This window comes from Vanessa tameamea, chromosome 14 (assembly GCF_037043105.1).
Source record: "Vanessa tameamea isolate UH-Manoa-2023 chromosome 14, ilVanTame1 primary haplotype, whole genome shotgun sequence".
Taxonomy (NCBI): Eukaryota; Metazoa; Arthropoda; class Insecta; order Lepidoptera; family Nymphalidae; genus Vanessa; species Vanessa tameamea.
Genome location: NC_087322.1, coordinates 5,236,857 through 5,264,086, shown reverse-complemented (window position 1 = coordinate 5,264,086; position 27,230 = coordinate 5,236,857). Strand labels below are relative to the sequence as shown.

The 27,230-nt window shown below is 31.2% G+C and overlaps 1 protein-coding gene across 13 annotated transcripts in view; it reads left to right on the top strand.

Moving 5' to 3' along the window:
- Positions 1 to 27,230, top strand: part of LOC113398625 (small conductance calcium-activated potassium channel protein) — a 238,953-nt gene that overhangs the window by 81,513 nt on the left and 130,210 nt on the right. For 12 of the 13 annotated variants that reach the window (XM_026637464.2, XM_026637465.2, XM_026637466.2 and 9 more), the window contains exons 2-3: positions 23,062 to 23,811; positions 24,919 to 25,020. In XM_026637464.2, coding sequence (XP_026493249.1) covers positions 23,074 to 23,811; positions 24,919 to 25,020 — 840 coding nt within the window. In that variant the 5' untranslated portion in view covers positions 23,062 to 23,073. The remainder of the gene's footprint in view (positions 1 to 23,061; positions 23,812 to 24,918; positions 25,021 to 27,230) is intronic. The other variant, XM_026637475.2, reaches the window with a different exon arrangement.

Genomic DNA, 27,230 nt, shown 5'->3' with positions numbered 1-27,230 from the left:
TACTAAATATACAATAATGAGTATCTAACCCAGACGGGTTTGCACAAAGCACAAAGGACACAAATACTCATTTTAACCAAATAACGCCAACATTGCCCCTATGAGCTGGTTAATTTTTCGTCCATAGAATCGGGATTGCAATTTAACGGCATAATTTTGCTAGTAAGTGTCATGATTTGTAATATACTTATTATTTTTATATTGTGTCGTGTAATTAAGAGTTATTGAGTCCTTTGTAAATAATGCCTGTTGAAATAAATGTATAAGTGGCATTATTGAGATTTTTGGTAGTAAGTAAAGTTAATAGCCGCCCGTAAAAGTCTCACAACTGGGGAAAGTATTCCTGTTCGAGAAGGTTTGCCATTTACTCCATTAAGCTGCTCCAATGCGGGTTGGTGAATATACGTGACAGAGTCTCATCCACCACGTGTAGGTTTCCTCACGGTGTTTTCCTTCACCACCGAGCACGAGATTAATTATAAATACAAATTAAGTGCACGAATTTAATGATCCTTGTCCCGGATTTGAACTCAGATTCATCGATTAAGACGTAAGTCTTCTCGTAAATTATACAATAAGACGTAAATCTGAGTTTTCATACAAAGTATAGTTATCTAACTATCTATACTTTAAATGCGTGTTACATTAACTTTTTTCCTTTTTGTTATTCAAATTAGTATGATAATTGTAATTAGTATGCATGATTATTTTCCAAATATAAAAAAAAAAAACATTCCATGAATTTGTTACTGTATTCAATGTTCCACAATTAAATTTACATTTCCAGAATTTCGATTCCCCTGAGGTGCTTTTTTTTAATAAAACCCCTAGTTTATATTCAATACAATTAACCTATATGTGTGCGAGAGACTAATCCACTAAGCTAGAGGAATAGCGGTAGGTTTTAATTAAATTACTACCGACATGTGTTTCGCTAAGTAAATTAAAGGAGTATCACGTCATCCACGCTCGCTCTTTTGTTCTGTTATGACATTATGGTCTAGATGTTAACAAAGAAAACCTTTTTTCATCTACTTGGTAAACTGATTAGCATAGTGGCTTATGCCGCTGACTGGTTTTATAATAGTTTTTAGTTCGATTTCTCTACGACGAGTTTATATCTTCCGCCGAATTTTTACCAGTCTTAGTCAAGCCGTTAGCTCTGTTCAAAGCAGCACGAAAGCATTTAAAGTAAGTGGTCCTGTGCTTGAGGTATTTGAAATATTTATATTTTATTTATTTATTTCGATCTTGTCACTTTTGGTGTTCCATTGGATTATGAGAATAAAAAAAAAAAAACTGTTTTGAGTGCTTTGCGCTCTTGTATAAGTCGGCTGTTTTCAGCGCTGTAAAAAAATGCTTATTTTTCCTTTATAGCTTCATCAATTTATGCACAGACCACACTGCTTTATGTATTGAATTAAATAAATAAAATAATATTGTTTATAATTTACTTAAAATAACATAAAACTTTGATTATTCAAGGAAGCTTTTATAAACAATATGTTCAAATATCAGCGACTAAGCTCGTCTAACTAATTAAATCACCAGATCTCAGACACGCTAAGGCCTCGAAGCTTGTACTTTGGCACTGCTTCCTTATGCTACATCAACGTCCACTAAGAACAGATTTAACGGCAATTAACTTTGAAGGAAGTGAACTGGGAATTAGGGAATCGAGCGTTTGAGAATTTCTAGATACCATAAATCATATTATTACATAAATTATAAATCCTTGTATTTCGCATATCACGTAACTGTGTATAAAAGATCCCTTTTATATATAGTGCATTATTTATTTTTTAATTTTACGATTAGAAACATTTATTTCCTCAAAAGATTTACATTTAAATCACTTACAGAGAAATTACAAAGCAATTAGTATAAAAATTACGTCGAATAGGCGTACATAATAGGAGTAATATTACAATAACCCAATAATATCAGTACAGTGCTAACAATACAAGGATATTTTGTGATGTAAATGTTCTGAGTATTATTCCAATACATTTATAGGAAAGTTTGATCTGTGCTATTGATAAAAAAAGAAACTGAAAAACACCAAAACTACCTAAGAAAGACTTGTAATTTTCCCAGCGTCATGCACTGAGTTCTGAACCAATAACTCTATACTCGAAGAACTGAGCGTCCAGAAGCGTATTACAGTGCGGTCTCGTATTATAAAATTCTTCGATCAATAAAAAACGGTGACTCCATTGAAAGTCTTGTCGTTCAAGGCAGTTAAAGGCATCAGACCTCGCGGCTGGATTTCTATGCGATGGACTGACCGAATCAGATCTGCGGTGAAGAACCATTGCATAGGTGTACTAGGATAACAGTTTCTATCAAATTGGACAGGAAGAGATGGCTTATCATCTTAAAGAGAGTAACATCAGACACCACTTCATGGCGACAATAACAGCTCTGCTAAGAGCGTATAGAAAAATATTCTGATCAACAAAACTGTTGTCGGAAAGATAAATATGTACAACCAGTAATTCATTTAGCTTTATAACTAATGCTACCAAGGATATAAAACACGAATAAATGCAACTTACACAGTACCAATTTCAGTACTGCATTGGACGGAGTAAGCTACAAGAGAATAGTCCAATTTTAAATATTAAGACATTCATGTAAATTTACTGTGTTGGTTTAGTTCATACCTAGAAAGTCGAGACTATTTTGCTACAACTGATGCACCTCAAGACTCTCACTAGGCGCTTTTTTCTGATAGAAAAAAATATAACAAATGCCGATGATCTTAAAGTTAATATTACAAATGACATCGAACTTTTTCAAGCAGATATGGACCCGAACTTAATTTATTTCGAACAAATAAGAAGTAACTGAATGTTAGTTAAATGTGATCATATAAACTTAACATAAAGTAAATTTCCTATTCCCTCAATATACTCGATGTTCACAAATAATAAAATCTTTCATAAATCTTTCGTACACATAATAAATTATTCTTCAGTCTCAGATTTATATCTAATAGACAATTATTAAGTTAGATTATTCCGGATGCTGATATTGTTAACACCTGAAATTACATAATACCTTCATTAGTATATCCATTTATAATAATAATATATAACATAAATGCTTGTAAAAAAATATTGTATACAAACAAATGTATATATTTATAATACACAGGCTGTCTGTCTACTTGGTACTGGTGACATAAGAACCTAATTTATTTTATTCTAAAAATCCGTTAGCAGCGCCATCTGTTGAGTCTAATCTACACCACCCAAGGATCTACTTAAATACAAAATAATCATCCTAAGCCAGTTTGTTTAATCAGCTGTTTAAAAGTTCAGTGACACACACGCTTACAGAAGAATTACATATTTATATAAAGATGTGTATAAAATTAAATAAATTACTGAATTATTACAAATCGTACTAATCACGTTTTATAAAGTATTAATTATGTATGAAACAAGGGCTAAATGAATGACAAAGTAAAGTGACTATAATTAAGATCTTGAGCCGAAACAGTCATTTGCACTTAAGATTCGCAATTAGAGTTGAAATGTCTCCGATTCTCGTTCTTTTCTTAAGACAATCAAAAATCTAATTGACCTCAGTTCATCAAGCCAAATGAAAATAAACTCAACTGACCAAAAATTTATAAGTAACTTAAACTGAACTAATTCGTATCGAATGTTTAATAAATTCAAAACTTTTATTTGAAATTTGGTTTTGATTGCCGATTAAAAAAGTAATTGAGTTTCATTTATCAGATTTGTCAAGCTTTTAAAATATAATATCGAATAAAATATTATATATGTGCGTTTAATTGCTGGGGCCGAAAGATTTTTTGAATATCGAACCTCGTACCACCCACCCGAAGACACAGCATTGGCTTGCCCTCTTCAAGGTGGACACACGGTCTTGTAAGGGTCGTGGAAAGTCGTTGGATGTGAATAGCCAGTGGCGGACTAAGCCCGTCAGAAGCCCGGGGCGGCATAGCTGAATGCCCAGCTTTAAAAAAAATGTAGTTTTACAAGTTTTTTATTCAGTTTACATTTGTGTGTATAAATAAGTATTTATGTTTATTTATCATATTCTCTATATTTATTTATGTGTATGTGTAGAAAGGCTAGATGGCTGTAGAGTGTAGCGTTTAGCGCGGATGTATTGCCCCCCCCCCTAAGACTGGAGGCCCGGGGCGAGCCGCACCTTCCGCCCCCCTGTTAATCCGCCGTGCACAAAACTGGATATCATGAAAATCCTTGGGGAATTGTATTTGACCCCCCCCCCAAGACTAGAGGCCCGGGGCGAGCCGCACCTTCCGCCCCCCTGTTAGTCCGCCGTGCACAAAACTGGATATCATGAAAATCCTTGGGGAATATCTTTGTCCATAGTGGACATCTTCTGAACAGCTGTTATGATAATGATAATGGTTATTAACCCTTAATAACTTTAAAGAAAAAAGCAACAATATAAGGAATTTTTACTTAAAAGTTCAGAATAGTCTGTATTCTAAATAGCCTTGTTTAAGGCGTCACTGGTTGTAGACCGTGATGAACATCTCAACTACTAATTAGACTTGATTTAAGTCCCAGATGGGACGAGAATGTTTAGCTTTGCTAAATGTGCATGAATTATACATTTCAGGAGTAACTTTGCTTAAACGATCCACGAATGTAACGGGTAAATCTTTTGTATTGCTGAAGACATAATATTTTTTTTAATTTTTGAATATTATGTATACAATATAAATGTCTCGGCGTGAGGAAGATTTTTGGAGCTTGTTCCACCAAGCTGCTCTACATCGGGTTGGGGATACACAAGTGGTGGAGTTTCATCAGAAATTTACATTTCTTTCACCGGCGAGCAAAAAAAAGTTATAAATAAAAACAAACGTGAAAGCTCAACGATACTTGTCCACTTTAAACTCACATCCTATGCATTGTACGCTGTAGATACGACGGATATCTATTAAGTGAAGATAATATTATAACCAGTTTTACCAGTAAATTCCCATAAAATATACTCGATAAATATTAAATTATATTATGCGTTCAGTAAAACGGGTGTAGTCGCTGGATCTATTTATAAAGACAAATCCTACATGCAGAACTTGTGTATACGTATTCGATAACATTTGAAAAATTTGCTAAAAACTGAGCATGAGTTTATACTGATTTTATTTGCTGAAAGTGCAGAGTATAAAAAAAATTGTTATTATTTGTATGGAAATTTAATTAAATTAAGCTTCTATTTAAATTGTTATTTTAATTTCAGTAGCTAGATAACGTCTTATAGCACTGTCACATTAACATGGACTGAGCACAATTTAGGCTATTTCGTAGGCTAATTATGGTTTAACGGTGCATACTCTAAGGCTATAAAATTAAAAAAAAAATGAATTATAATATTAATCCTCATGAAAACAACGGAATTTATATTTAATATTTCTTAGTGTGTGTATATTGCCTAAAAATGTTTTGAAAAAATTTCCAGCCGTCCGTTAGACGTCAACTCTCCTTGGAAATGCTTGTGTTGGTTGGCTGATGATTGGCAGTTGAGGATTCAACTGATGCATTTAACAAAAACTTTCTTAGGCGGTGTGATGAGGAGTCTCTACTCTACGCCGCCGAAGCTACGGTCTTGCCCTTGGAAGTAATGTAATAAATATTTATGAAAACCTTATTCTGAGCAGTATCGTTAATTGGCAAAATACAGGCTTTAGGAAAATACAAGGAAACAATAGTATGGTGTAAATTTATCTGTCTCGTTAAATTTGTTTTAATATTTTATTTAACGCGCTCAATAAATTGTTCATAGTTTAAAAAACTGGATATGTTTTTTAATTGTTCGACAAAAATATTGTACCGTTATATAAACAATATTGTATCAAATACTATTATAATAATATTTACTTAAATAATTGGTTAATTTTCGGTACCCTTTTTATTACGCTGTCTGAAATAAAAATAATAATTATCTCTTTTGGGAGAAACGGCAGAAATGTATTCCTGTTTAATTATTTTGAACGTTGCATGCGAGACTTGATGTTATACGAGGGAGAAGTCGTTTTAATTAAAAGTTCATATTTGTTTCTGTTTTATTTAAAAATTTATAATTTTAAATTGAAGTGTCGTTTAAAAATGTAAAGGAATGTTAATGAAGTCACGAATAGAATATTTATTTATAACGATTGTTGCAACATTATTATTATCATTGTATAATTAAATCAAAAATCTTGCATTCTATTAAATAATGTTATTGAAAATAAGAAAATTAACATGGTTATTTTTATTACTGTAAGTATTTGAATGTATGTTTTTTATTTTTATTTGGTGGAGCTCGATATTTCGACATTATCTACGAATTTCTTGTTAACGAGACTGTTATTGAGTAATTTATCGCGAGCTCTTTCCTTTGAAATTTTATATATATTTAAAATTTGATACATTTAACAACTTATTATTTAAGCATATTTTATTTTTATTGACATGATTTTTTATTGTTATTGATTATTATTTTATTCGTTTACAAACAAAAATATTAGATAAATTTAACTTTGCTAGTATTATTCAACGATAAAGCGATGTCCAGGTCCCGACATAAATAATTTTCGATACAAAGCAGGAATATGCAGACGATTCGGTATCATCGTGGCTCGTAACCTATTTAACCATTTTTCTAAGGCAATAATAATGCCTTATGAGTAGGGTAACAATCAGGTGCGATTTTTTATATGAATATCAAGAACTCATTTTGAAAACCCTTTCTTGTAAATTGTTTGGTAATAGATACTTCGGCCTGACAAGACTAATTATCTTTGTAAGTATTGATTAATAGCGAGTAACAATTCAATCAATACTTCTTAATAATTCCCGACCTTATCGTTTCACAAATAAATAAATGATAAAACTAAGTGATGTTATTTGATTTTTAATTATAATATTTATTATTTTATTCGTTAATATGACATAATATTATATTTTGAACTGTTTTATTAATCTATTCGCTTTTTTCAGAACACAATTTATATAATAAAAAGTAACAAAAATATCGTTTCGTAATATTTTAAATTCGTAAATGAAATCTTTATACGTATGATTTTAGATTACGCAAACGTTTATAAAGAGTTATTATTGTACTAAGTATTCATAAACATAATGTAGTGTGGATACGGCACTAAGAATAACACACGTTCTTATTATAGCCACCTTCCGCAATATTTGCTTTCATATATTTTTAACTGTATGACTCATTCCTTTGCCTTTACGCAAAGTGCATCGCACTTGATGTTAAAATAGATTTTGATTCGTGTATAAAGTGTCAACCGCTACGTATGAGCTACTGCTAATGTCCCATATAATAACTTTTTCAGAAAAAAAATTACATGTTGTTTAGAATTTACGACTAGTTAGGTCTTTGTTAATATTTAGCTATCTACCTTGATTAATACTTGTATGATTATAGTTTTATCTCATGATAAATCAATAAATAAATATTGGACAACATCACATACATTACTCTGATCCCAATGTAAGTGGCTAAAGCACTTGTGTTATGGAAAATCAGAAGTAACGACGGTAAAACAAACACTCAGACCCAAGACAACATAGAAAACTAAACTCTTTCTACATCGACTCGGCCGGGAATCGAACCCGGTACCTCGGAGTGGCGTACCCATGAAAACCGGTGTACACACTACTCGACCACGGAGGTCGTCAAATGATATGATGTTTATTCTAAATGTGAAATATATATTAAAATATAATCTGTATCGAGCGGTAAGCTATTTATTTTCTAACGTATTAGAAGCATGCCGACGCATTACCATCGGTAACACGTCTTTAAAACTACCGGTCCAAATTACTAAGCGTGAACCATACGGCATTTTATAGAGCGTGTGTATAAAATGTATTTTATTTATATTGAAAATGCTTGATAGATTTTTTTTAATAACTTTTCGAATTACATTTGAGTAATCAATCGCTGCCTGCGGTCACTGACAAAAACGAGAAAGATATGTCATAATTTACTCCAATAATATAAGGTAATATAAATTTAATTTTAATTAAAATTGATTCTAGGGACCTTATCAATTTTTACACGAAATCTAGCAATTACTAATTCCATGCATTTGATAGATATAATCGCGTGAACATTATTATCGCCATCGCGGGCAAGACACCATTATTTTGTACTATTTGTATGTTTGTGCTCGCTTCGAGCGACATTTGTTGAATTTGAAACAACATAACTAACTAATTAGTTTATTATTTTTTTAATGCGTGCAAATTAATTTGACATCCTTCTAAATTAATTGACTTAGCATGGCTCGCATATACCTATAAAACTTATTAAAAATCAGCGACACTCGTCTATTGCATAATGGATTCTTCAAATGATTACAGTTCACAGCCGATATTAAAATACATTTTTTCTTGAAATCATCGCCAATAATCTGAAAATAAAAACTAAATTGAGAATGTGGATACATCATAGTATAAAATGAAATGTATTTATCGTGACTAGAATAATCAATGAATTGAAGATTATAGATAAAGTAACAGCCCATAAAAGTTTAATTTCAAACCTTTTTAAAGAGGTTTGGTACTTATTTAATTTTTATTGGTATACGTATTTGCTAGCTAATAGGCACCACCGCCCATAGACATTGGCGCAGTTAGATATATACACCAATACTTACGTCACCAACCTTGGGAACCAAGAGCTTATGACCCTTGTGTCTGTAACTATATTTGCTCACTCACTCTTTAAGCCGGAACACTACAATATAAAATATCGTTATGTAGCGGTAGAATAAGTAATGTGGTAATTACCTGCACAATCTCTACTCCAAATTTACTTCATCCCAGACTGCATAACAAGTGGCAGAGTCTCATCCGGCACACGCAGTTGTCGTTTACATTTTTTTCGTTGTACTTTGTATTCCGGCTTTATCCACTGATCTGTCTTAGTAACGTTATAATAATGATGACGTCATCCTTCCATATTTCGGTCACCAGGTCATAAAGAATACAGGTACACTCTCAATTCCCTCTCTCAAATCTGATGGGCACAGTAAGCCTGATACGACCGGAAAGAGTTCATATGCCGGATCAACGTCTTTACAAGCTTCCCGAGAAATAGGTGTTTAGACACTTCCAACATCAAAACTTCTGGCTGTTACTGAATATTTATAGAGCCTCAGGATGTGGCCAAATATCTAGCTACTGGACTAACGAGGCAATGTTAATATTATGTTAATAATAATGTCTATTAATAATGTGTATGTACGTATTGTTAAACTTCAGCAACTCTTACAAACTTCAAATAAAACATTTAATTATGTTGAATGGTTACAAAAGATCCATTTCAAAAACGTTTTCAGAAACTTAAACAATAACAAAGTTCGTTAACTAGGCTCACGGTCTTACTTAACTTTGTACTTATAATTAACAATAGAATTAATCGTAATTACGTTTGGTTATTTGTACAGTCATATTACATTTCAAATTCTGTTGTTACATATTATATGAAACAAGTAAATATCGGTATTCTGGCTTGTGAATACGTATATACCAAATATTATGGGTTGAAGGATGTAGAAGTTAATGAGTTAGTTTAGAGGTTAGCAACTCTGTTTTATCGCGAGTTAAAACCACTTGAAAATAAAACGGATATGTACTAACTTTGAAACGTTGTCGAAATCGAAGTAATCTTAAACACACACATACAAACATCCACCTTTATATAAATGATGAACTTTAATATGAATCGTTTTGATTATAATAAACAAAATTTTGATTATATATCTTCTTGCAGCTTAAGTATTAAATTGTTATCGTTGTAAGGTTGTCTAATTAATATCTTCTTAAAATTTTAAATTCATATATATGGCACTACTTGCATCTAATGTTCAATGACATAGATTTAAAATTCAATCAGATGAATGACATTGATATTGAAAACAAATAAAGATTCATTAAACAATTTTATTATGAATAATTGTACTTACAATAAGTTGGTACTATGGCTACGATAGAGATGACTTTATGATTGAACTAATTATGAGAAATATAGCTCTCATTGATTGTATACATTGTGACTTATCATTACATAGCTCAAAAGTCAGTCTGTCAAAATCAAAATCAGCCCGCTGTCCTATATTAAACAAAAAAGTTTCGACTATAATATTTTGCAGGTTTATATGATGAAATATAAAGTCAAAACGATTATTTTCAAAATAATTGAAATGTCTTCTAAGCCCCGTCTAGTCTTAGGCTAGGAACCAAATTAATGTATCCACTTGACGCGACTATAAATTGATTTACTATTAATATAATCTCAATGTCAGTCTATATGAAAATATCATATTTTGGCTTGAATTGCTTAATTATTTTGGCACCGAAGTTATATTAATATTGCAGATTAATATCTCTAATAATGTTATTATTATTGGCACGTTATTTCTGAGTTTATAATACATAACATTAATTTATAAACCAAGTAATAAATACTTATTTAATGATTAGGGTACATTATGCAAACAGATGTGAGATTTCTGTGAAACTGGTGATTTAATTAAGAAAATTTACATTTAATTTTGATAAAGTTTCGTTACATAAATCCGAGTGATTATCGTTGTTTGGAGGGTTTATTTACTTAGGGGTAGGGTGTTGAGGATAGACGGATGTTTGGGTTAGTGTAATTTCAGGCACAAATTACATACATTTTAGTTTTCAAGATTAGTGGTGCAATGGCAAGTAGATAATGTACAGCTCCAACTTCTACTGACAGGTACCCCTTACGTTCAGTCAGTCCGCCTACCTAATATACATAACATAATACTATCGTATATATGTTTCGACGTAAGTGCCGTGAGTAATGAGAATATACCTATTTATTTACGAGTAATACTGGTTATATATTTACTCAGGCTATTATGTCTCGCGATTTTATTTTCGAGTCAGACCGATTCTCTAGATTGTAAGGAAGAGTTGTGTGCCAACTTGTACTTAGGACCTGTTTAATATTTTTTTAGCTTTTATTACATTATCTACATCACTAATAACTTTTTTCAATAAAATCGTTTAACTTAAAAATGTTTTTTAAATATTTTATTCAAATGTTTAAATCACATTCAAATTTCGATTACCATCAAAAATTAAAAATCGTGCGTCAACCTCCTGCACTACACGTATCATAAAGATCACTCGAAATAGTATCTCGTCTGGTCATTTATATATCGTGTATTTTGCTAGCAGCTCGTAAAACGAGTGCATTTTACGAGTCTACACTTACTTTTATAGGGGGAATGTAATGGACGATAATAATAATATATGAAGACGTTCAGAGCACATTTCTCGTATCGTTTTGTACGTGCGTTTAAAATTTTGAGTTATTATATTGACTAGACAGAATTATTTATGTCTGTCATATCCGTCTTCAACCTTTTTTTTTTGTCATCACAGACTATAGGAGCTAGAATATTTTTAGTTAACAATTAATTTTAAGTATTATTAATAGTATTCGTTGATCGCAAATTTCTCACTCAGGGGACAAGAATCATTTTCCTCTAAAAAAAAAAATATTTTTCTCGGAATAGTGGATAGTTTGCTTGAACCACCACATAAGAAGAGTAATTAAATAAATTAAGGAAATTAAATAATTTTGGCAATTCTTGCCAGGAAAATGTTAGATTGAAATGTAAGAAATATTATAAATAAATACATAAACACAAAACATAGAGTTCGTTGGGAGATACATATATACTACGCTACTAAAATAATTGGGAAAAAAGCTGTCATCGTTGATTCATTTATAACAAGAGACACGAGGAAGCACCTTTGACACATCATTTTTCTTTTTTTCATTCATAATAACAGACGCATGGCTGTGTATGTTATTATGTTATGTTATTGTGGTTATAAAACCACAATATATTATTATTATAAATAGATTAACTACAATGATTGATACGAGAAAAAAAAAAGATAAAACCCAGTAAGGCCTATTGGCCTCTGTAACTATAACATGGTATTCCATGTTATATGCCTACATACGTTGTTTCAAGGTCAATGTTACCTCCTCTCTTTATGAGGAGAAGCTTTGGAGCTATTATTGAAATTTGACACATGTAGAATTTATACCTCAACGCCGAGCACGAGATGAATTATAAATACAAATTAAGCACATGAAAATTCAGTGGTGCTTGCCTGGGTTTGAACCCGAAATCATCGGTAAAGATGCACGCGTTCTTAACTGGGCCATCTCGGCTCCAACAATATATGCTCTCGGAAAATAAGTTGGTACTATCTGACAGCCAATTTAAATAACTAGCACGCTCATTGGTCAAATTAAATAGCTTCTTGCTTCCTGTTACACATTTCCGTCGTTTTTCATGAAATCACTCCGACAGATTGCAGGTAAGAGAGAGGAAAGATTCCACATTAACAATAATGTTTCATTTGATAACTATTATATTCCAAACACTAGGATTTGTAAGTAAATTAAATTACGTGAATCCATAAGATCGATATTTATTTAGTATAACAACTTTATGTCGAATATCAAATAATTAATGAAATAAAGCAACTGTTCTCCAGTTTCCAATGTACACATATCTAATATTTATTTGATCATTTAAGATTTCTTACACTATTAAAAGTTAAGTTCAATTCCAAAACTACGTATTTTCGACAATGTTTTATGCGCATTATTGATGGTTGTTTCTACTAAGTCATATGTTTTTACGGTTCTATATATAAACAGAAACTGATTCGTATTTTTTTTTAATATAAAAGTTTCATCAGGCACACATATGGAATTTTTTTTTTTTGTTTATTAACATATTAACAGCCATTCATATATTTTAGTTTAACGAAAATTTCCTTAATTAGATGATTTTATGTATACGACAAAGCTAATTAATAAATCTATTGATATTATCAAGCAAAAGTTCACTCATAGGATATTATAAATTGTAAATACTCGGTTATATTAACAGTCATATCGCGTGACCGTCCTCGACACGATTTTCTTTGAAGTCTCGGCCATTTTTGATGATACGATGAGCGTATTATTGATTAAGTATTTTTATGACATATGATCCTTCGGGATTTGATGTCCTATAATAAAAAAAAATTTGAATATAACGCAATTATTTAGAACGTGCTATCTCGTATCTTCATATTGACATTAAATGATAAAAAGATAATAATTGGTGCTTAAAAAAAAAGCATTTTTGAAGTAATAAGTATATTTTAGTATATTTATAGTAGTGAGTATATCCGAGTATGAAAAGATTTTACTAGAATCACTCGAGAGATTGCTCGGGCTCTCCAACCTGGTTAGGGAGGGACCCAATTGAATCGACAGCTTTTGTCTTCTTGAAGACACTTTTGAGAGAATAAAAAACTACGATTTGAATTGCTTTTACTTGATAGTTTATCTTTTGAAATAATATTCGCTTTTAATAATGTGTTTTTTACATTTTTATCTAAGACTTACTTACTCATTCGCACTCATACACATGTCTATCACTCTTAGGTTTGGTCTAACTTATTTCTATTGTTTTAAAAGATTGTACATACATTTTTTTTTTTGTAATGGAAGAGCGGGCCATCCTAACACAAGTCCTTACTAAGTTTTGGTTCCTAACATGTTATAGATTAAATATTGTATGTAACACAATAAACATTTTTATTTTACTTACGTATGGCGGATTAATGCCCATTATATATCGACCAATTTTCCCGTATGCCTTTCGAATTATATCTTGAATAACTTTTCGTTTATAATAAATTGTAAAGAAATGTAGAAATATTTGATGTTCTGGTATTAAAAAAATAAAAGCTAAACACGGGGGGGGGGGGGGGGACAAAACATCTATTTCTTTCGAGGATAAGACCACCAATTGTAGTCCATATTTAGTGGAAACATATATTATTTTGAAATGTATAGGCTTCCTCAGGATGTTCTCCGTGATCGCGGAGTACGAGATGAATCGTAAGGACAAATTAATCATGTTTAAATTCAGTGTATTTTGCATGAACATTTAGGTTCCGCAATCTTCGGTTAAGTTTCTGGAGTTTTAACCGTTGAACCATCGAGGCTATAATATTATTTCATGTATTATTTACATTCAAGTGATGGTATTTATAATAAATGATGCTATACGTAAAAGTACAAACATATTTTTTTTTTTGAAATCCGTTAAAACTTTTGCTTTATTTAACAGATTGTGAAATCTATTAAATTCGTTATTGAACGAATGGAAAAGTTTTAAATGGAGTTTATTCAGTAGCATCGAATGATAAATAAACAGGGTTCGTAAACTTGTGTCTGTGTGTAAATATTAAAGTTTTTAAACGTTTTATTTATTTTTTATCACTTTTTTCTGTATTTTATTTTCTTCTTGTTGGTAAATGTTTGTTTTACTATAATGCTCTACTTTTTATTTTTAGATCATGAGAAATTCATGTTATATGCATTTAAATTCTAGTATAAAAAATAAATACACAATATCCAGAGTTGACAAAGACCATTAAAAATAAACGTTCAATAAAAAAAGTTAATAGCTAAAAAATTACTTTATACGGAAAATAACAATTTATCGGTCTCGTTGCTAGGTTTTTCTGTAGGTTCTATGTTTTTTTTTACTCTTTTCATGAGAAATTTAATTAATCTGCTAATGAAAAAAGGCTTGTCGATACTCATATTTCTATATACATTATAAAATAAAATAGAACGGGTGTTTCATGTCGTAGTCTTATGTTCTTTTTAATACAAATCTTGTATAGTCTTTTTTACTTATTCTAGTACAGATCTAGTCCAGTCCACGACTGGCGGCCGAATTTCACTCACATCACAGTGATTTACAAAATAGATTTTATTGTCAAAATGCGTTAAGGGGAAAATGAGATTCAATGAACAATATATGCATGTAGGTATTATAAAGAACTATCTATTTAAATATATGAATCTATAAAAGTTAGTTATTTAGATGTGAATTTTATGATCAGGTGATATATCTAGAAGTTCTGAATTACGGCAAAGAAATATTTTCATCGATCTGAATATGACGTTGGTAGTTTTACACTCCCATGCCTTGAAAAGCAGGCCCTACACCTGATTTATTTCCGATCGTATTGGATGACTGGTTATCAGGGATATCGATAAACAAGGACGAGACTGAATAAATAGTGCACACTTATCCTTATACTATTCCATAGATTTTGTAATTGGACGTCGTTCCAGAAAGTCAGACCGATGGATATTATAATCTTTAAGATGGTATCTTTAAACTTGTATTCATATATCCATACATAATCTTTGAATATAAGGATCAACAAATAGTTATAACAACACTTTTTAGTTATTTTTTTTTTTTAAGAAATTACATAAATCATTTAATTTGCCACATTAAATTAATACAAATAAATGACAACTTAAATTAAAAATAAAAACAGAAAGTATATCAAACAAGTAAAACCGTTAAGGTTTAAAAGTATTACGTAAACTAATTTTGAATTTGCTAATCTTTCTTTAAGTATATCTAATTCCTTACGGAGTATTTTATAATTTTTACATGCAAATTGATTTGAGATAGCTGGAATTGATGAATAATTCAATATTGGGTATATTTTACATATTTTTCGGAAAACTCCCCTACTACGGTATTAAATGCGTTTGTATGAATTTCTTTATTCATTCTGATACTCGATATACAGAAATTTATTGCGGTAACAGTGGGTACTTAGGTGTTAAGCTTATAATAATAAAATCATAATGTTAGGCTTAGCAAAGTAGTTTTATCAGGATTTTCTAATACACGCATTTAGAAAATTAGTTTTTTGTAAAGTGAGAAGTATTAACGCCTTGCTTTATTTCCCCAAAAAGTAACTGAGACATTTTCAGTCGATTTTTAGTTTGCATCGTTTCTATTTTTATGTGCGTCTAAAACTAGTCAAGTGATTTAAAAGAATAGCCCTCAACAAAACAAATCTTCACTAAATTACAGAACTTCGAATGAAACGTTGAAGAATCCACTAGATTTTTCAAATTGTTTCTTGATGAATTATAAATAACGTGTTTTCGTTTCCGCGATTAAACTGCGGCGTCACGAAAAATTGCCATTAGGCGGGCTCATTCATTCCGAATAGATGTTACAATTAAGTTTATTACCAGCTCCGTAATTATACACTTTATCTTCGTAACATACCTTTGATGTTAATGCATTTTGATTAAATTTTTTATCATTTAATGGAATTTATAAATATATTCAACTAAAAATATATAACCCAACGGGATACCTAGCGATGTTAAAATCAACTGTGACAATTAAAACATCTTCACCGCTTGCTCAAAAATTGTCAGATTGTGTTGGAGAAATATTATGTTTTAGATAGAATACATATAAAACAACATAGTTTAGATATGGACAAAAAGTATAGTAGTAGTATTTCCTTAGTTACTTTGTTACACAGCTATCATAAAATATATATATCAAAGCTCACTTACTGATTTTCGTTATATATTGAATTTATTAAAAAATAATAATTAATTAATCCTTTTTCATCAATTCTGCAAATAAAAGAAATTGGACATATCACGACGTGTAAAAATACATAAGGTAACGTAAGATCACAATGCATACGATAAGATCGAAACGTTTGTTTTGGTGATTATATGTTTTCACATTTTCTAAATCCGATAGGACGGCAATCTCTTATTGATTGCCGGCCCGTTCGTGTGGAGTGTGCAGTTAGGAGTATCAGCAGAACCAATACAGATAAATCATTGTAATGGTTTTCTAAGTAATTTACTTGGAAAACAATTAGATAATGCGATGTAGTTGTCAAATGGAATAGTAATGGAAGCTGTCATAGCTTAGGATAATTACGAATTCGTAATTGCTAAGATGGTATGTTAATACACGAACGCATGTTCTATTGTTTTTGAGGTCAGTTATATATTTTTAAAATATATATATATATATATAAAAGATGAACAAAATTAATAATTTAAGTAATGTAATTTATACAAAGGAAATGACATTCGCTTTCATTAGATTTATTCATAATCCGTTTGATACCAGATAGGAAGATAGTATGTAACTGATGAAAAGCGACTGACTTAATCTCCAAAGCTGACAGATTAAGCTTGTCAAATACCAACGCTTTGATTACATCAGACAACTGCAGATATCTGTGAAAAGTCCTCAAACCAAATTGTTTGATAATATACATTCTCATAGTTTTATTATCAGATCGAACCCTTGGATATAATATTACATATACAGCAGAACTTACCAGATTAAACTTTGATGAAATTACGAATGGAACTGAAATGAAAATATCATTTGAAATGGCCAAATATACCAATCGAAACAAATATAATAAAACTTACAAATGTATTCGCTTAAAAATGTAAGGAATATTTATAACCTATTATTATTCCTGAATATTTTTTAATTACCACTAAGAAAGAATTTTATAAAAATGTTAAAAAAAAATGACTCAAGCTGGTATAAACCGTTTATACAATGTAATTTTGTAAGAAATAATCTCAATCTGATACAGGGAGTAATGAAACAGCGACAGATTTCTCTAAGGCATTAATATTATCGGATTTCTTTGATACTATTATAGACTAGATCTGCCCGCGACTTCGTGCGCGTTTGAATTTAACAAAAAAGATATTATTCAGTTCGCAGATTTTACTATAACTTATTAATTTTGTAATAGGCACCTTTTGTGATATTAAGTCGTTGGTGGGAGGAACCCGAGATCAGTATTTGGATATTGCAGCGTGACTTTATTTTTATTTTATATATATTTCTAAAATAAATGTAACCTAAGTTACTCTTTACTAAATCAGCTATCTACCAGTGAAAGTCCCGTCAGAATCGGTCCAGCCGTTCCAGAGATTAGCCGGAACAAACAGACAGACAGACAAAAACTGAAAAAAAAATTGGTACTTTGGTATATGTACCGTGTATACATCCATATACATTTAGTAAAAAGCTGTTATTTTAATATTATGTGTATATAAGATGAAAAGGCTCAATAATGGAAAATCCATGAGCAATTAGTATTCAAACCATAACTTATAAATCTGTATGAAAATGTCATTTATAGGTATGCATATAATATACGACTAATCATGTCCATTGCAAGAATCTTAATCGAGGATTTTTAAGTTCGTAAAGTTGTGATCCAAGTGGCCTCTAACTTAAAGCAACTTTAGTAACAAGATAAACGAAACCATTGAGATACATCAACAGTTACACATCAATTAACATATAAATTAACTTACAACTTGCAAGTTTTAGTAAATGTTACATAAAATGTAGTAACAAGGAGTTTACAGTATCAACCATCTCAATTTCCATGAAAGCGTTCAATTTAAATAATATAATCAAATAGGTTTACCTATAAATATTTTATATTGTAACAATTGTATCTATTATTGTAAATGTATGTTTCCTTCAAGAATTAAAATTAATTTTAATTTTATTTGTATAACATAGAAATAAATTATATTATGTATAAATAATCTAACTAAAAGTATAATGAAATGACGCAAAACGTACATACCTAATTAAAATTTAATTGCTTAACAAATTGTAGAATAAAAAGAAATTACAATAATACATGATGAATTGAAATAGCCCATTGGTTATAATATGTGACTTATAATAGATGAGCACGGACTTACGGTCAGGAAAACACGTCCATTTTTTCATATACTTAATTTGAATTTAGTTCATCTCGTGAATCCTGCATGCGTCGGTGGAAAAACTGCATGTGTATCTATTAAGCATTGGAGCAACGAAGTTGAATAAGCTCGAAACCTTTTTCTCAAATAGAGAGTATACATTTTTTTTAATGAAAGCAATCACAGTCTTTTGAAATACTGAAAAGAGGCAACCGTTCGCAGAAACGATTAGCAGATTCTTAATTTTGAAATGTAAGGTCCACTCAGTGATGAGATGTCATTGCCATTTTATAAAAAGTAACAGCTTGTAAATATCCCACTGCTGGGTAAATGTCTCCTTTTCTTTTGCGGAGAATGTTTGAAATTTCTTCCACCATGCTGCTTATTTTAATAAATTAAGTTAATTTTATTAAAGTAGATATAATGCTACAGAATCATATTTTTAATGAAGTGTATAGAACCAGGAAAAGAGAAAGTCAGCAAACACTTTAATATTAAGAATTTTAATGATGATATGGATGATGAATGAAACAAAAAAAACTAAACCATTATATTTCATACAAAATTTATAAATAACTCTTAATCACAATTTGACAAAAGTTCCCTTAATTAAGCAAGACTTTCAAGATTTTGGCAAATTTTGCCGAGTGTTTGTAAATCACGTGCTCCACTTCAGATTCTAAATTATTTTAGGAGTTTATGTAAGCTTTAAAACCAACCTAAGAAAACTTTTCTCTGCGACTTAACACTCCTAACAATGTTGTTTTTGTACATTAAGAAGAAAATGACGGTGCTTTTACTGGGAAATGTAATGACAATAATTATGGTACGAAAAATACGGATGAAAAAAATATAGCAATATGCTGAAGAAATGATTGAAAGTGAAATATATATTGAGAATTGAAAGCTATGAGATGTAATAGATATTTCAAGTTACTTTTATCCCATTATTTTTATGGCAAATATTAACGTACAACCAAAATTTTTGACTCAAAAAGGAAAAAAGAGATTTTAAGAAAAGAGAGAAAAATAAGAATTTTTATAAATATTATAAATAATAATAAGATATATAAAACAAGTTTCAAGTAAAACGGCTTTATTGTATAGAAATATAATAGTTACGCAGATAATGTTCTAAAAGCTAAAAAACAATCATGTAGATACTAAGTACGTAAGTCGTAACTCTTATTATCAATCTCGGGTATTGATCAAACTCGAAAAATAAAATCACAGTCTAACCACTCAATGGATAAACCTTCCAAAGACTTTACTCCACTCAGTGCCACCTAAGCTAGTTGTTCAATAACTTTCAAGCCTAAACACACAACAGCGTGGTCTACAGTGTTGTCTTACATTTTGTGGACAATTGAAGCCCATGACGGAATTAAGGGCAACGTCCTTCTTTCACCCGTCCCACAATTAAACTCTGTTAGAAACTGTATGGTTTTAGGGTGAATAAAGTGTACGCCGTCTCTTCCAAAGTCGACGGTTACGGTTCATTTGGTTGGTACATATGGGAATTTGTGTAATTTTTTACTGGTTGCGGTCGGGAGGCCTTTTAAGTTTTCGAACTTTCGAGCTCGTTCTTTGTAAATTTTTCTACCACGAGTTTAGCATCAAATTCGAACTTCATATTCGATATACTGAATATATCACCTTTACATCACACAGACCTCGACTCGATACCAAACCTTGAATTGGGTGGGGTGGGTGCCAGTTGGTGACGGCGACCATCTTTAATTTACAATGAAACTGAATATATTAAATTCTATTGTCATCTGAACTAAAGGTGTGCACCAAATATCAGATAAATCGGTCAAGAGGAAGGGGATAAAATATCAACTATCACATTTGACCCAAAGAACAAATAGGGCAAGCTAAATTAACCGTTTAATTAGTCTAATATAATAAGGCTGGACTATGATGGTTGAAATAAGCTCATAAATTTCCTACCTGAATTGTAAAAATATTATAAGAAGTATCGATAATCTATTCATTTAGGAAAAATATTACAGTAAAAGTGTAAGAAGCAGAACCACGAAAGTTAACCATTCTACCAAGTTCTACTGACATTTAGCCGTAATGAGAAACATGTGCATACTATGAACATGATGGACAGCTAGTTTCAGAGAGAATATTATACTTATAGGCTCCATTGTTACAACACAATGGCTTTGTAAGAAGTTGATTTTTATTTCTTATATTGCCAGCTGGCAATACTAGCTGGAGGTGAGCAGTTACGAGCTTGTACGATTAGATTTCTGTTCAAAGTTTTGTCTCTTGTTATATACATTTAAAATCTTAATCAATTAAAGTTTCATTGGGTATATAATATTTATTTCTCAATGAACTCTGTATATAGTTCATGGCCAAAATAAAACTAAGTTGTTTTCTATATCTTCCAGTCCTATCCGACTATGGGTATGGCTTTTCCTAGTAAGACCATTAATTGCTCTTAAAATTTCGCTATGGCGTGTTAAATGTTGATATATTGGTGGAATCGATAAATATTCTGGCCAACAAGTTATAAAATGATCAGTAGCTTAAAATAAACGGTTACATTATTATCATGGATCGATATTTTCATGCTTAGATCTTAGAATTGTCATTATGATATCTTAATTGCTTTATTTGTAGATAATGGTAGGAATTTGATGAGAAGGGCCAAAGATCCTATGTCCAGCTTAATCCAAATTATTACAGGTTTATTATGATGATGATGTGGATGATGTCTTTTTGAGGTTATTTACAAAGTAATTTCATTTAGTTAACAAAAATATACGCGAACTAAGGTTTTGGTAATCTATTGGTATTTAATATTAACAAAGGGTTAAATAATAACACAAGCATATTATACATATTTTTCTAGCATTATGTTCTTTATAAATAAAACTCCTCGGATTATAATATAACGTTGAAACATTTCGTTGCATTAGACATTATATCTAGAGGGGTGGGTACTTTCAAAGAACACTCAAAGTGTATTCTTAAAAGTGTATTAAAGCAAAAGTGCGGAACGTGCGACCTGGAGTCGAGTCACTATTGTTCCTTCAGCGAAATTTTCTTCTTTTACGTTAGAATTTACAATTGGAAAAACGAATAATACACAGAAAGCACCTTCAATTTAGTGCTATTGTTTTATAAAATGCTGTAACTTTAATTTAATTTATATAAATATATACACTAATATTCAAAAAATACGCATGTCAGCTGTTGTAAATACTGTTACTGATAACGCAACATAGGGCTTGCGATAATTAATTTTTAGAATTTTGTTGGGACTATGTATTGTAAAATTTGAAAGATATTAGTAGTATTACAGTTAGTATTTGATTCTGAATTTAAAATAGCGATCAATATATAGCCTAATAATTAATATTTACAGTTACGGTTAATAATTTCGATTATTTTCTACAATATGAAACGCTTAAAGATAAATCACCACGAAATTCGGTCCATTCGTTCTTTATTTTGCTTTCCAAAGACTTCTACTGTTTTCGACGAGTGACTTGCTTTTAAAACTCGGCGTGGCTTTAATCATGAAAATTACAACACTTCAAATTGCAGACTAGTTTTCCCTTACGCTGCTTTTCTTTTTGTTTCAAGTGCAACTCTTTTACAAATTTAGATACTTATACCTAATGTATTTTTTCGTGATTTGGCTTTTACAATAAGTGTTTCCTTAAATCAAATATGTATTTACTTGTAATGTAAAAGCTATAAAGCTTAACATAAATGTAGGGCACTGAGAAGATGTGACGTATTAAGATCGGGAAAATTATTTTCTTTAAGAGAATTTTGTTAAAACATTTTTGAACATTCACAAATATCATATTGGTATAGTACAGCATTTTTTCAAAGAAATGGAAAACACTTAGATTTCTTTGATAATATGTGAATCATGTTATTTGTGTTAATAATAATCGATAGAAATTAATTATATACTTTAAATGTATTATTTCTTATTATTGACAGTGTTAATATAGCCTCGAATCGGCAGCAGTTTTTTTTAAGACAACATGCATATGAAGTATGTACAACTTTTTATTAAAACTCCAACCCATAACCATTGATCTTACTGAAAGCTGCTATGACGACAGTTCATCATGATATTTGAGATTTTTATATTATACAATAATCAATCTTAGAGCATTAGTAATTTAACACATTTTACAAAGTAACATTTAGTATTTTTGTCTAAAAATATAACAATTTGTACAACTACCGCTTAAATAAATGTATATTTTGTTTGTGGATTGAGGACACCTGATACTCGACTTTGTATGATCAGGTTCGACTTTTTTTGCATAGTTTGCCGTGATTTAGTAAGTTAACAAGAAATTATTTCATTTGTTTCAGACTATAAACAAGATGTCCGTGCCAACAACAGATAGTACTGAAGCCATTACAAATTCCGGCTACGGAAGCAGTGATGAAACAGCTAGCCTCTTGGTTTCTGGGCCTTCTGTCACTGTCATTGTTCCTACTGAGAATAGAACCGTTAAGCCGGTACTTCAAAGGCAAGATTGTACCACCCATTTACGACCTCAATTGTCAGGTGGTCCCGGCAGCGAAGAAAGTGCTGCATCAATTAGAATAGAGGACGGTACTACGAGAAGCGTGCCAGATATAGAATTGCAATGTCGAGAACCAGCAGACCGTCCTCAAACTCTCGTTTCGCCAATGGCAACTTGCTCACATAGGGGTTCAGTGACTGCATGTCAGTTAGTTCCGCACGCTTACGCTAGATGTCGTGTTTGCGAAAGAAGGCAGTCAACGGCGCCGATGTCGGCACTACAACTAGCGCGATCTGTGTCTAGAGAGAGTGTTCGCTCAGCTGTTCACTACCCTTGTGGATGTAGTTCGTTACATGCTGTCAGTACATGCCCTGTTATTCAACCTCCGGCTTTATTGCTACCGGCCACAAATACGAGAATTATACGACAAAGCTCGCAGCCGGAGTCGAGCGCATGCGCGACTCACTGCGCCCACCACACACATCACCACCCCAGCGCCTCACTGCGACAACTACGAGAACCCGGCGATGGAATCGCTGGGATCGCGGCCGATTCTTTACGAATCAACGGCGGAATGCGACCCTTCAAACAGGTAAGACACGCTGCTAAAAGATGGCGCCACAAAAAGTAAGCGACTGTGTTTGATAATAAAATTATATATGAATATTATGCCGGAACAATTTATTACAATTTACACGAATATTACACAAAATATTACAAATTCTTAAAATTATTAAATGTACCTAACACAATTCAATAATTATATATGGAATATCAGAAATACTAAAAAAATCGTAACACCCTACCACAAATATTGACGCGTTTGAAAACAAAATAAATGTTCTTGAACATTTGATATTTGCATTCGGCACCTTATGAGGTTTAGTTATGTTCCCTAGAAAAGCCATTAATGAATAAATTGAGAAACACAAGGAAATTTAAGAGGAAAAATAACATTCTCGGTCTGATGAATAAAAAAATTAAGGCACCGAAAAGTTTATATCCGGCCTTTGTAAAAAAATAAACGCTGAACACGCAAGCCAACACTGCAAAAAGGCTATTTAATTAGATCACTAAGTGAATTGCTGGAACAACAGCTGTATAATTGCTTAAACGGCTTTACTTAAATAAAGTTAAGCGAAATGTTTTTATATGATCGCTTTCAAGGATTTCTTTGTACAAAAAGGAAAAAATAAAATAAAAATTATTACAATAACTTTTATTCGAACAAAATTATGCAATTATTATTTATTTTAAAAACATTATCTATGGATTTTCTACAGGATTACATTTGAAAATATAATTAACAGTGTAAGATCATTTGACTAAAATCAGTGTGAAGAAATCTTTATTGAAAGTACGTAAGTACGTACCTTCTCGTATTTGGCGAGTCACGGCAACTTAACATATCCTAAAGCACCCAGTAACTATCTGACATACCAACATTACAAACATATTTCAAGCGCCAGATTCGTAAATATAACTACCACACATTTAAAATCATTTCTTGCAATAGTTTGTATCAAATTTATCCATTTAGGAGTAACGCTATTGTTGCATTATCGTTAAGCTATCGATAGAACGCTGTTACAGATCTGTTCAGTCCGGCGTGTAAGTGCTGTGTAAGGGTCTTGAGAGGTTCCATTCAAATCAAATCAAATTTTATATGTTTGATTTGATTTCTGTTTTCAACCTGCAGGGGCTGCTCCTCTGTCCACAAACCCTGTCGCAGACTCGCCGGGCCCGACTAAGGCGCGCTTTCACTGAAGCCACAGGAGACACGGTCAACTACGTTCGAACGGTGCGCTCGTTATACTGAATTTTGCACCACCACCGTCGCATTCGACTGTACAATCTCTCATACTCTTGAATTATAAAATTAACATTTAAATTCAAACGATTAATTAAAAACCTGTTATCTAAATTAAAAAAAATATAAAGTAAATTTCTTTGACTGTTTAGAAGTAGCACATGCATGATCCTATCTTTAAGTTACCTTTTATTATTAGAAATAGACAGTAGTTCCAAAAAAGGTCAATTCTTCCAGTTCCAATGTCAGAATAATGTCAGGTTGTACAGTCGAAAATCGGGTGACATTTGTGGATTGATCACAAATTGATTGTTAGTTGGCGAATGTGACGTCCCTGTAGCCTCGTTAAGACTATTTTTTACCACGTCCCTACATAAAGCACAAAAACTTGCTTTTCACAAAACAAATCGTTTTCTATACACATAAAAAAAAAACAAACAATTCATCGCTGAAAAATGTTACACAGCTTAAATATTATGATTTGTTTTTAGATATTTTTGTCATAGATATTATTTCAGCGTCTTCATCATCATGATAACTTCGCTACACGAACCATGCCGAAGAAAGCGTTTAGGGAACCCATCAAGTAATACACAGCACTACACAACCATTTAGTTGCCCGTTTCACAATGGACATAGATCCATTCAATGCACTTAGATCAACAGTTAGATTGCACTTAAAGGCTGTTAAGTAAACATTTAGATACTGTTCAAATATCGCTTCTCAGGCGTTATTTGTTGCAATTGCATCAAGTACTTATAAGAAAATTCCATTAAATCGTTTACAAAGATTATGCTTATTGAAATTGGATTAAAAGTTTATTTTTATAAACTATTTAATTTATAAATTTTTATTATATTAATTTTCGAATTGAATAACCATATACAAACAATGAAGTGTATTATTTTCTTATACTCAAATTGTAGAGTAAGTACCTGACTATTCAGTGATTCTTGAGGATATCATAAGCTTAGGAAGTTTGCTTTAAGAGAGCATGATAACTTGATTGAACAAAATACATGTTACATGCAATGAACGTATCTGTCAAAAATGTGTAAATAATAAAAATAAAGTTTAATTTTTTGTGATTTCTAGTTTCAAAGCATGTACATTGATTTGCTACATATTAGGCTTCTTGTCGTTGATCGTGCTAAAATGCTTAATGGTGTTGAATAGGATCAATACAGTAGCCATGATAGTGTAGATTATTCTGCACCGAGTGATCCAATCATTTATCATCCCCAGGAGAAACAAACTGTTCATACTACGATAGATGTAGGTAACTTTATGATTTACTATCGGGAAAGTATGAATTGCTATAAAGTTTCAAGGAAAAAGTATAACCAACATAATTATTACACAATATACATTTATGGCTGTTGTAGTATTTGGTGTATAAACTTATACATATTAAGAAAATAATTTATTTCTCATTCAAAAAAATTGAATATCGAATGAAAAACTAAGTTATATCGAAATCAGTTTTAAAACGATCAAAGCTAAAATGCAATATTTCAGTTCAGTTCAATTGTTCTTTAGAAATATGCCAAATACAGAATTTGATAGAAGTATTTGCGACATTTCTTATAATAAATTGACTGTGAAAGACACTTTATAAATGAAGTGGTGACCCATTTTTGCCTTAGGTAAGAAGGATCTTACATTTCTCTTAGAAATGAAATAAGCTGCGGTTTATTGTTTCAAGACACGTACCGTTATTAAGACTGAAGTTCATCAAGAAAGTATAGATTGTTCCAATGAAACTTAAATAATGTTTAAAATTATTTTATTTCAAGTATTTGTACTTGAAATGAAATAAAAAAAAAAATTAATAAATAATTTTCTTAAATATTAAGTATTGCCATATTGATCTAATGTTTAAAAATCAATTTTGTAGTCGAGAAGGTAATATATTCTTCTGTAAGCTCTTAAGTATAAAAAAGTGCAAGTAGTGCTAGAGACATTCTTATCTCGGACATCGACCTGTGTAGTTGCGGTTCCGAGTCAATTAATTCATTACAAGAACATGAAATTTATGCTCGTCACGTCAATCGTCTAAACTTGAAGTGAATGAAAATTTCATATAGTTTTGTAGTTGTATCAGTTAGGCATTCAAATAATGTCTCTTAATTTCTTATAAATCATTGATCACAGAAGTATTTAGGCTTCTGTGATCAATGATTAGGAATAATATATACAA